General features: G+C 40.1%; 1 protein-coding gene across 1 annotated transcript; it reads left to right on the forward strand.

The window, feature by feature from the left end:
• The first annotated feature begins 7,971 nt into the window (after positions 1-7,971).
• LOC583885 (BLOC-1-related complex subunit 5) lies at positions 7,972-11,769 on the forward strand. The gene is made up of 4 exons (XM_783774.4): positions 7,972-8,317; positions 9,043-9,301; positions 9,765-9,864; positions 10,821-11,769. Exons 1-4 carry the CDS (start codon positions 8,164-8,166, stop codon positions 11,046-11,048), a joined length of 741 nt encoding a protein of 246 aa, XP_788867.2. The 5' UTR covers positions 7,972-8,163; the 3' UTR covers positions 11,049-11,769.
• Positions 11,770-12,843: the final 1,074 nt, after the last annotated feature.

Below are 12,843 nucleotides of genomic sequence, written 5' to 3' on the forward strand. Positions count from 1 at the left end.
AAATCGTAATAAAGAAGCTTGAATTAGCGCTCTACCGACGTATCTTACTACAAAATAATTAAAATGCTAACTATGCGTGGTGGATGCCAATTCCTATCCTATAATAGTTAAATTATTCACGAACAAAGCAAGTATTAACTCTGTTTATGGCACTAGGCAGGCGCGGATCCAGGATTTTTTAGGGCGGGCTGAGCCCCGTGAAACTCAGGGATTTGAGTCATTTTATAACGGTCAGATAAGCATTCAGGGGCCCGCTTTAGACCAAGCTCAGGGGTTTCAGGCATTTAATTACGGTCAGATGAGCATATGTTGATACCTTCTTTGTGACACTGGCAGGTCATTAATTGGCGTGGGTCCAGGGGACGGAGCCCCCGGAAGCTCCGGGGTTTTAGGCGTTTAATTACGGTCAGACAAGCGCGTAGCTAGGATTTAATTTTAGGAAGGGCGGTAGTGATTACGCGAAGCGTGCGATTCACTTACAAAGCGCGCGTAGTGCGCTCCCTATAGGGAGGGGGTGCAGGGAGTGGCGAGTTTCCCCCTCCCTCCTACGCGAAGCGCGGAAGCTTCTTTGTGACACTGGCAGGTCACTAATTGGCGTGGGGTCCAGGGGACGGAGCCCCCGGAAGCTCAGGGGTTTTAGGCGTTTAATTACGGTCAGCCAAGCGCGTAGCTAGGATTTAATTTTAGGAAGGGCGGTAGTGATCACGCGAAGCGTGTGATTCACTTTACAAAGCGCGCGTAGGGCGCTCCCTAGGGAGGGGTGCAGGGAGTGGCGAGGTTTCCCCTCCCTCCTACGCGAAGCGCGGAAGCTTCTGACGTTTCATTAAATTAATAGAGAAAGAAGACAATTCGTTGTATCGTTCTCGACTCTTAATCCTTGTCTTAGTTCAGTCCCGCCCCCTCCTCCTGCACGAGGCGAGGAAACTTTAACGTTTAATTAAATTAGTCGAGAAAGAAGACTATTCGTTGTACCGTTCTCGACTCTAAATCCTTGTCTGAGTTTCAAAATTGTTTTTTGTCTGCACCTTTTTCTTCCACGTCCTCTTCTTTCGCCCCCCACCCCTGGCTATACGCCTGCGGTCAGATGAGCATATTTTGATACCTTGTTCGCCCCCGGAAGCTCAGGGGTTTAATGCATTAAATTACGGTCAGATGAAGATATTTTGATACCTTATTTGTGACACTGGCAGGACATTAATTGGCGTAAGGTCCAGCGCGCGGAGCCCCCAGAAGCTCAGGGGTTGTAGGCATTAAATTACCGTCAGATTAGCATCCAGGGGTCCGCCTTAGGGCCCTAGGTGGGTTCGAGGGGGCGGAGGGTTTTAGGCATTTGATTACGGTCAGATGAACATATTTTGATTACCTTATTTTTTACACTGGCAGGACACTAATTGGCGTAAGGTCTTTCCCTTTCTCTCCTCTTTACCTTTTCCTTCGTTTCCTTCTCTTTCTCTCTCTCTCTCTCTCTCTCTCTTTTGCGGGGGGGGGGGGGGCAAGGCCCGCTCCCCCTGGATCCGCGCCTGGCACTATAAGCATGGCATGATAATGCGGTGAAGTTGAGGACAAAAATAATCATAATTGTGATATCAACGAAGACGACGACGATGATGATGCGTCCAGTATTTTAATTATAGTTATCACGGTAATAGAGGTGAAGATGATGATGATGGTAAATGTATTCGTTGCATTATGCAATCAATGGAGAGTGGTATGTCTTAGCAAAATACATTTTTACGAAGTCTCCTTTTTGGAAGTCACGGTTGAAAAAAAATCAACGTGGTGTAGTGATTCTGATTCTGTTCTGATCCTGGTCCTGATCCTCAAGAGGGATATATAGATGTGCCATTGGGAAAGACATTTATTCTCAGTTACAGCCGAGATCTCGTGGAAGGCTTTTCTGAGACCATTAACCTACTTCGTAGTATTGAGCTACAAAGGAATTTGTCAATATGTATTAATATTTACCACGATGCATAGTTAAACATCGAATGGAGAAAGCAAGGAAAGAGACAGAATTGTATAACATATAAATACACTGTCCCCCCCCCCCCCCTTTCCCGGCCCGGACGGAAAGGAAAAAATGGAACCCTTTTTTATGGGAATTCCCAGCTAAATACATACTCATAAACGCATTTCTTGTTTACACATGGGTCATGAAATGGCCTAATTGGTAAAAATCTTCAATTTCAGATGCCATCGTATATTTTCTACGACTTTAGGAAGACACGATCGGTAACATACATTAAATCGGGAAAGACTTGTGCTCACTGCTAAGTTCTGTGTAAAGAGGGAAGTTTGCAAGGGATTTTGAATTTCGACCTATTCAAAATGATCAGGTCTTTTCCCTTTGTCAAATACCAATGATAGCAGTTACAGCCGTGTGGACTTGATTATTTCCCGCTTACATGTGTGTCAGTAAAGAGTTTTCGTACTTTAGTATCTATGATCCCATCATGAAAGGAAAATATGTACATTGTTTGGAAAAGTGCAAAACACCTTTCAATTCAATTGTAGATCAGTTGAGTTTTTTTTGCATGATTGGATGTGATCTCATGCAAAGTGTGTGTGATGATAATCCATACGGTACACTGTTGTTCAGACGCTGCAAGTAAATCCTATACATCATTCTGCCTGGTATTCTTAGAGTTAAATTATTTTGGAGTTCCCCTTTTGATTATGTGGCGTCTGTTGTTGGTACCGCTTCAAACACTGGGAGGGCGTACCATTGTGCGTGTGTACACTCCATGAATTATAACCTCGCTGTTATTCAGTTTGTGACAAAGTAGAATTCACGAAGTGAAAAGGGCTTCACGGCTTATCTCTTTACAAAAGTCAAAGAATTGAACTCTATCAATTCGAGAAAAAAATAATGTCGTTATAAGTGGAATGAAATGATGAAAGGGATGAATCAAGAACTGGATGGTTTTTATTCTTTATGATCATCAAAAGGCAAAGATATACCATTAGTATTAAGAACATTTGAGCGTGAAAAGCTGCACTTGAAGAAGGGATTGTACACATTTCTGGCCTTAGTATGACAAAGATAAACCAACAAAAGTTTTTCTTCCAACCTAACCCCTTTAAAAATTTAGAAGCAGTGGAACAGGTTCAAGTTTCAAGTTTTCAAGTTTCATGTTTCAAGTTTCAAGTTTATTTCACATTTCACAAATAAAAAGAATTTACATAATTGACAAAATTAGAACATAATATGAAATATAGTAAAAGTGTCACATTATATAATTAATTCTTTGAAAAGACGTCGATATTAATTGTAATGAATAGAAGGTTATACAGAGTGAAATGTGAGGAACCTATTAAAAAGCTCAGCTTGTAGATTATAGGTTCCCATAAATAAAACCAGGTTATGGTTAGTATACATGGTTATGACAGTAACAAAGATAAAGATATTACAATACGTGTGTGTGTGGGTGTGTTTGTATGTATGTCATATAATTATGTGTGCGTGTATTTGATAGGGGGGCATCTATGGCTCAATAAGGTTTCCGTTGATATATTTTCATCTAGTATTTTTTTTTTTGCACTTTCCAAGAATTAGGTCTCTAGATTTATTAAAATTACCATTTTAAGATAAAATAGTTATTTAAGAACCTCAAAACAGTTGGATAGAAGTACATGGACTGATTATGATGAAGGGATGCGACGTGGGTGCAGACAATTGAAAAAAGGCAAAATCCGCCCCCGCCCCCCACATTCCACTCCCCCCCCCCCCCCCCCTAGATCCGCCCCTGGACACGATCGGTGACATACATTCAATTGGGAAAGACTTGTGCTCACTGTTAAATTCTGTAGTAAATACGAATTTTACAAGGGACTTTGAATTTCGAACTCTTCAAAATGATCACGTCTTTTCCCTTTGTCAAATACTACTGATAGCAGCTAATTAACAGCCGTGTGGACTTGATAATTTCCCGCTTACATTACAAAATCTGCAGTAAGGGGTTACTGTACTTTATTATCTATGAATCCATCATGAAGGGAAAATATGTACATTGTTTAAAAGGAATGCAAAACACAATTCACGTCTATTGTACATCAAGGTATTTGTTTGCATGATTTGATTTGATTCAAAGCACGGTTGTGTGATGATAAGCATACTGTGCCGTTAAAGCACTGGTGTACAGACGCTTCAAGTAAATCCCATACATTATTATGCCTGGTATACATAGGGTTAAATTCTTTTGGGATTCTCCTGTTGTTTATGTGGCGCCTGTTTTTGGCATCGCTTAAAATACTGAAGGACGTACCATTGTGCGTGTGTACACTCGATCCATGAATTATATCCTCGCTGTTATTCAGTTTGCGACAAAATATAATTCACGAAGTGAAAAGGGTTTCACGGCTGATCTCTTTACAAATAGTCATAGAATTGAACTCTATAAATTCGAGAAAAAAATGTCGTTATAAGTGGAATGAAACTCGGAGAGAGATATGAATCAAGAAATGGTGGTTTTACACTCTTTATGCTCAATTAAAGGCATAGATATACCATTAGAAATAAGAACATTTGAGCGATAAAAAGCTGCACTTGAAGAAGATACACAAAAAATGTTTTTCATCCAACCTGACCCCGTTAAAAAATTAGAAGCAGTGGAACAGGTTATGGTTAGTATACATGGTTATGACAGTAACCAAGATAAAGATATTACAATACGTGTGTGTGTGTTGGGGGGGGGGGTGGTGCGTGTATATGTGTGCGTGTGTTTGACAGGGGGGTCTATGTTTCCGTTGATATATATTTCATGTAATATTTTTTGTATCACTTTCCGAGAAGGTCTCTAGATTTATTAAAAACACCATTTTAAAGATAAAATAGTTATTTAAGAACCTCAAAACAGTTGGATAGAAGTATATGGACTGATTATGACAAAGGGATACGGCGTGGATGCAAACATGAAAAAGCCAAATACGCCCCCACCCCCCCCCCCCACATTCCCCTCCCTCCCCCCCCCCCCCCCCAACTCAGGGGTCGGAATGATCGCATGCGTGTTGCCAAAATATCCGGTAAAGGGGTGCTTTTCGTGCGACAAAGTCCGGCCCGAGTATTGTAAAAAAAAAGGGTTGTATTTGACTTTTCACCCGGAGATTTCTTTAAAAAGGGGGTGTTTTTCCTTTTTTTCTCTCATCTCTTTGGACTCCTGAGAAGTTATTCAGAGTTTAGGGGGGTACATTGAGCATTTTTCCTGATTTAGGGGGGTCTCCAAGGCAGGAAAAGCCCGCGAAAAGCCCGCGAAAGGGGGGTTCGGAAATGTTGGCAGTCCTCAGATAGGGGGTGCTTTTAAAAAGAGGGAACAAGCATATGCGTACCCTAAATAACACTGAGTGGGGGGGGGGGGCGGGCTCCCTCCCCAGTCCCCCTGCCGATTGTGGGATGGTGTTTCTCGAATTAGTTTTGTATTTAAGCCTTGTGATTGAATATGAATGATAAAAATGAAAACTAAAATGATAAAAATGAAAACTAAAATGACAAAAATAGGATGTTTTAGTAACTCGTGCATCTTAGATTTATTACAAAGAGTTTCTTGGAGGAAAAAAACATGAGGAAGACTTTAATTTAATTTAATTGGGTCATTTATATTCTATCAAAATATACTTAGGAACCCAAATTACCTGTGATTGCAATGGAAATGTGTACCATAATGCTTCAAAGAAAATAAACTATTAGAGACTGCACCACGTGGTGGTGATGGGGGTAACGGCGACTGCCTGACATGCATTTGGGAGCTATAGCGTGCTTTTCAATACAAAATGCTAGTAGTTGAAAATAATTGGGGTGATCTGCATATTATTTTCAATTTAATTGTCAAAATATGGGCCGGCGGGGTCAGCTATACATCCCAAACCAGCGCTAATGGAGCCTGAAAATATGGCTGGTTTGGTGTCCGAAAAATGTAAATATATAAATAAATTATTAAAAATTAATAATTAATGGCCCCCGTCGCGACGAAACAGATACATGCAGCCAAGGTTATAGACTCCGTAACTCGAGTATAAACGATGAATCAGGCATCTCTCGAAAGGAGTTGTCCACGTGAATGTATTTTACAGTTCTGTGGAGAATATCCATTGTTGTTGTTGTTGTTGTTTTAGTTTTATTGGTAGCGGTGGTTATTTTACCTGACAGCTAAAAAAAGCAATAAATGCTTGTTAGTAAGCAACCATAAAACCGACGCACAGTGGGCCAGGGAGGAACCAAAGTGCGCCAAAACTAATTTTGGGGGGATTTATCTTTTATAAATCCAGAGGAAATGTTTGGATTTCCAGGGATTTCCGCTTAAATTGTATTACCAACATTTTCTCTGATGTCTAAGCTTTAAGTTGATACCAGATTTGGCTGCCCAATTCTGCCCGATTCTGCCCGTCATTATGTTAGAGCCGTTTTCCTTGCAACATTGCACCGAAAAATATGTTTATTTTGGTCCGCGGTGTCAGAACGTGTGCCACGCGCCCCCACGCGCCGTGATTTATGACCGCGAATCTTTCATGATTTAGCCGCGGACCTAAAAAAAAAAAAATCGGGGCATTGTGGCAAGGGAAATCGCCTCTAACATAACAACGGGCAAGATCGGGCAGCCAAATTTGGTATCAACTTAAGCTTAGACATCCGAGAAAATGGTGGTATTACAATTGAAGCGGAGTTCTGAGGAGATCGAAACATTTTCTTTGCATTTATAAAAAAACATGGATAATTAGTCCATTTTTCAGTGAATTACCCTATAGTATATCATGAAGATTGTGTTTCTATCAATTTTAACCCATTCATGCAACGAAATGAACTATCAGGAATATGTGAGAGCAATTTCATATCGATAACTTAAAAACTACATGACAGATTTATAAAATAAGTCACTTTTGCACTAAAACTGTGATTTTGCTGTTTCAAGGAGTAAATTTATACCCTTATTGTGCATACCGGAATTAAATATTTCACTGAGGTATTCCTCAATGTGTTACCTTTCAACTGGGCAAGACAAAAGTTGGAGAAAAAAAAAATCACCAAAAATGAGTTTTGGCGCACTTTGGTTCGTCCCTGGCCCACTGTGCGACGACTTAAGGTCCTCTCCGAGGGACCTGGTAATGAGGATTAATGCCTTACCAAAGGGCACTAGAGCATCTACTTGGATTCGAACCCCGGTCCCTCCACTCAGTGTTATTTAGGGTACGCATATTATATGCATGTTCCCTCCTTTTGAAAACACCCCCTAAGTCCGGTGTGTAAAGTCTTTTTTGTGCATGTGTTTATGTACGCGCCGGACTTTTGTGCGTGAAAAGTACCCCTTTACCCGACATTTTGGTAACACGCATATGGTATCCCTCTGTTCAGTGTGTGTGTGTGTGTGGGGGGGGGGGGGGGGGGCTTCGAACCCGGGTCACCGGATAACGAGACCATACCGACTGAGCTATCGCGCCTCCTTTTATTGGCGTACTGACATCGTAACCTACCTTCAGTCAAAGAAAACATTATTTTGTCCCCAAAGTACTTAAAGGTAAAGACCAGTAATGGTCATGCGATTGCATTGTGAAAGAAACGTTGTGGAATCGATCAGAAAAGGTTGATCATCTAGCACCTAGCATCTGCAAGGTTCTGGAATCATCAAAATGATAAGAAATTTGGCCCATTCTTCGTAAAGTTACAAGCACTATACACAGAAAGATGTATATGGGACTACCCTATCTCTCTCACACGACCATGAGAGAAATAAATTTACCAAATATATGAATTAGTAGGCGGTTTCCCGGCAAATTTTTTATCATCCTATATTAGTCAAAACATATTCTTTCACATGATTGGTAAGGAGAGCTTCCATTTCATTTTTTGAAATTGGGGCGTTACCAATACTGGTCTTTACCTTTAAGAAAACATTAACTGCTTTTCAAATTCGACACTAAAAGGCAAATTAGATAAGAAGGTAAAGTTTGGATTCGAAAGAAAAATAAAATAAAAAACGCCTTGAACAAAGCTAGCCATAACAGGGGCTAAAATTATCGTTCTTTGTTCATTCATGACTTCGTGTAAAACATTCTAAAATTTCATAGAAGAATGTGATTTTCTCTGGCCGAATCTGTCGTCATATATTCTTCCATAACTGCACTATATTTCAAAGTACAATTGAGGCGTTGAATTATCGACACTAAACGCTTACTATGGGTGCAAATCAAAGCGAACAGCAAGTTTCGAGGTATGATGCCCCTATCGAGTCGACGACTGGTCCGACGCCTGCAGCTGCGGCAGCGGAAGGAGGCAGCATACCGTATACGTTCTACTCTGTAGACAGGAATGCAGCTCCTGCTCCGAAAGGTGAAACCAGAATTCACATTCAATAATTACAACAATATTTCAATTTTCTGATATTATATGACTCCACCTCTTATATGTGTTTCCTTGCTGATTGGTTCGACATAATAAGGCAAGTTAAAATAAGGTCAAGGTCAATAGTCTACAAAGTTCTCTAGAGTCTAGGGCGTAAAATAGTAAATAAAACGTGCAGAAATCTAGTTGATGCATTACAAACTCACTGATATCAATCCACTGACTGGGAGGTCATGTCATTTTTTGTTGATTCACACACAACCTTTGTATATTTACAAACGTTGCTGCGTGCAGAAATTACAAACTGAAATTAACACGGCAAGTGATGTCGTCAATGTAATGACGTGATGAGAGGGAAATTGAGGATTTTTGTATCAACCAAGTAACAAGTCAATATGTTGTGAATGATGAAAACAAATTATGGAAATAGAGATAGCTTATATGTTTTACCCTTATGCTTATTTCATTGCTGTTATGCGGGTCGCATTTCATTTATGAGCCATTTTTGTAATTACATCAGAAGAGCTCATTACTGTAGTCTGTACACCCAAGCCGGACAAGGGTGGCCTGTACATATATCAAAAAAGAAGAAGAAGAAGGCACTATACTTAGACTAGTTTGTTCTCCCTTTTTTTTTTGTACGAAATAATCAATGATATACTCCATGTTCTTGTTTCCTGTAATAAATCCTTGCTCAAAAATTGCCTTTGTAGATAATAGAGTGCAGGCCTTAGCCAAGCAGCAGCAGGGAAGGTCCACACCCACAAAGGGCTCGCCCCAGAGAAGTCCTAAGGTGGGGTCAGCGGATCACAAGATTGTGACGGTGTCGGCGGGGACTCAGGGAGCCGACCAGTCGCTGTCTTTTGAGATTCAGAAGATGAGAGACATCCCAACGTTCATGCCCATTTTGAAAGGCACCCACAGCGTCGCACAGGTGGAGGACCCTAACCAGATGGAGAAAATGGATCACAGGTGATTTTGATGAGGGTGATGATAGTGGTGGGGATGGTGATATGGTAGTAAAGATGATGATGATGTTGGTGTTGATGGTGATGATGATGAGGGTGTTGATGATGATGGTGATGATGGTGTTGATGATGGTGTTGACAGTGATGGTGATGATGATGGTGATATTTGTAGATAAAAGTGAAGGAGATGTGAGCGGTGATGATGATGATGATAATGATGATGGAGACGATAGTGATGGTGATGATGGTGATATTTGTAGATAAAAGTGAAAGAGATGTTAAAGATGATGATGATGGTGAGTATGATAATGATGATGGTGATGATGATGATTAGTTAATGAAATCTTTATTGATAGAATTGCAAAATGACAAACAAAATATTATTTCTGGGTTTCTTGTTTCAGCGTGCCACGTGCCCCTTTAAGTATAGTTACATTCTTTTCTCCATGTTTCCTGAATATTTGTAGACAGTTGCTCCTGCTGTGTTTGCGATACCAGCATCATCTCCGGCAATGCTCCGAGGCAGTGACCTTTGACCAGAATGCTCTGACAGGGAGAATCAAAGAGGTAAGATATTCTTGTAAAATAAATGTTGCTTACTTATTTCTGAGCAGGTCACGTGACCCATCTTTCTCTAAACTGACCTAATTTGCATAATTTGCCATTAAATATGGCAACCCTTTACAGAATCTTATACCTATGTTACCTTTTATAACTCATATAAACGTCAAGCAGGGTTTAAACTGGCTCATAGGTCAGTTACGTTTGTTTATACATGTTCAAATCATCTTTATCTAAGATATATGCAAATTTGACTTGGCTTCAAACTTCTCACTTTCTGTGATTGTACACATTACATGGCTAAGTCAATGCATAGCTCGCCTAATAAACACACGCTACAATTCATTACGGACCATAATTTTCGTGCCCAACATATTCAAACACAAGAAGCTATCATTATATGCCATTGCCATACATATGAAAGTAAAACATCAAATTTCACTAATAACTACCGGTAGTAATTGTACACTTACAACATTAGGTTTATCGAAGAACAACAATATTAGAGGTGATTCTCAGGGGGATTATGTCTGTGCATACTAACACACGTGTTACTGCGGCGAAGCTTACAGCTCCCGCTAGCTGCAAACTGAAAATATCTCTAAGTAGCTTCTCGCTTCTGACGTCAGCTGACACAGTACACTAGTAATGACAATTTACAAAGGGTTCTAGTAAGTTCAAGTTCAGTATTTATTCAATTCTATAAAAACAGTTACATAAAAATACTACTTTTACATACGTGTAATTATAATTAACATGGTACAATATTGACAGTAAAAAAAAATAGGAATTTGGTTGCTGTATAAAAACCCTAGAGGGTTTGTCTGGACTTGTCTGGACTTTGTCGGTGGGACTTGAACCGTGGACCATATGATCCATAGTCCAATGACTTATCCATTATAGACCACGACACCTCCATAAGGCATGGTATTATTAAAGTTATTTTGTTTTACTTTTATTAGGTGGATGCCATCATACACAGTATAATGCAATCCATGGCTGAGCGGCAGAAGCGATTCGCCAAGCATGCCGAACAAATACAGAAGATCAACGAAATGTCAGGAACTCTAAAGCGTGTTCAGATGAGTGTAGATCAGCTAATCCCACTTATGGACCGTCTGAACAGCGTATTGCCGGATGCAGAGAGATTGGAGCCTTTTACGATGCGCCCGACAGGACCTAGGACGTGACTCTCCATTTTGACAAAGTGTTAAAGGGAGTGTGTCATGACGAGACTGTGTCTTTCCCGTGGCCCTACCCGGGGCCAATCGGGTATTAATACGACTATGGACGACGTGACTGCAGCATTCACGTGCGTGCAACAGACACGAAATTAAAGCGTGAGGAGAACTTCGGTCTGTTTCGCGAACCCTAGCAGTCTGAACCAGTTAATCAAGTTCATTCTTTTACGTGCAGTTGTCCCATAGAAGACGTAGATGGCGTCAACCAGTAATTCCCATGCTACACTCCCTTTAATGCTGAATGGTGAAATATTATGAACCTGTAAGAGTATTACATACTAAGCTAGAAGGAACCTCAACCTGGGCGTACTTTAAAAGGAAAAGGTCAGGTTTCCAAGTGCAGGAGGTCATAATTCACTAACACCAGACTTGGTTGAAATACCATTGATGGGTGTACAAGATTTGCACACAGCAAACCCCTTGTCCCATCAAGAAGTACCCCTTAGTCCCTCTGAGAGTCTTCGGGTGAAAAATGCAGAGATTTACATAGAACTGAAGGCTAATCCTGGTGGTCGACAACACCTGTCATTGGGTTGACGCCTGCCCTGAATACTGTTGAATTCCCCATGAGAGCCCACTACTGTGCGTCTTTAAGTCTGTATTCAATAGAGCTTTAACGTGGAACATCAATACATGAATACTGTTGATGATGGCCTGTCCTTAAAGCAAAGAATAAGAAGAATATTAGAATATTGGCTGGCTGTGTATTGACCCCGAGACAACCTAGACCAGAGACTGAAAAGTACAGATGTATCTGGTGGCATCGCTTCATTTGATAGCGAAGTAAACACATTCCCCCTATTTGCTGACTAACAAGAGAAAAATTTACAAAAAACTACCTCTTTTTGCCTAAAACTAGTTATACAATTGCCTTTAAAATTGAAATAGAACCCTAATTTTGCCTTGTAAAGTACAAATTCACAAAATGGACCATATTTTTGCTTAATTTGCCTCATGTTATTTGATTCCCAGATTCCTCTGTGAAACTACGACCCTTTTTCAGGAAATTTCATGGGTCCATAAACTCAAGATGAAGTGACACTCACCTTTCTTCAAGTTTTATTGATTTTGTATTTTATTTGTATTTGTATTTTTTTTTCTTCAACAGGGTAGCCCCGTCAGTAGTTAGGATACTGTTATACATGGGGGCCCTGCATAACATTTAAACAAATATAAAGACATACATATACATGAAAACATCATTACATGGTGAATAGTAAACATGATATATTAGAAAGAATACAGATAAAATGACCGGTAAATGTATGAAACTCTTGAATGATGAGCCAGAGATATCTTGGATTCAAATCTTTAAAAAATGCATGTTGCCCCAAAATCAAATTCTGTCCGAAGAAAAGATGTGGAGTATGCATACTCAAAGTTCCTTTGCACTTATTAAGCACAGCTTATCGCCTCAGCTATATAGGCAAGCCGATCAGGTCCACATGTTATGTCACCGTAACTGTGGCAAATTTGACCCCTGTTGACCCATAATCTGGAGGGGTGCTTAAAATTAGGTTTAAATTTACTTTTGTGCAATACTCAAAGGGAAAATATTTGTTATTCATTTATATTTGTATCCTATGTTAATTCAGCTTTCCACCAATATAAATTTATATGTTTTCATTGGAAAGGGTCTTTAACTGATATATGTTTTCTTTTTGCCATGTTGGTATTTTGAGTTGGTTGACTATGTCATGTGTGTAGATTGCACCTGATGGAAAGAGACATGTAGTTCTATCTG

The sequence above is a fragment of the Strongylocentrotus purpuratus genome, unplaced genomic scaffold, assembly GCF_000002235.5.
Source record: "Strongylocentrotus purpuratus isolate Spur 01 unplaced genomic scaffold, Spur_5.0 spur5_scaffold_17, whole genome shotgun sequence".
Taxonomy (NCBI): domain Eukaryota; kingdom Metazoa; phylum Echinodermata; class Echinoidea; order Camarodonta; family Strongylocentrotidae; genus Strongylocentrotus; species Strongylocentrotus purpuratus.

What these genes read in the sequence shown, in the direction of transcription:
- LOC583885 (XM_783774.4), top strand. Translation starts at nt 8,164, where the DNA reads ATGGGTGCAAATCAAAGCGAACAGCAAGTTTCGAGGTATGATGCCCCT. An exon ending in ATGGAGAAAATGGATCACAG is followed by an intron (nt 9,302 to 9,764) that starts GTGATTTTGATG and finishes GAATATTTGTAG; the next exon opens with ACAGTTGCTCCTGCTGTGTT. An exon ending in TGACAGGGAGAATCAAAGAG is followed by an intron (nt 9,865 to 10,820) that starts GTAAGATATTCT and finishes TACTTTTATTAG; the next exon opens with GTGGATGCCATCATACACAG.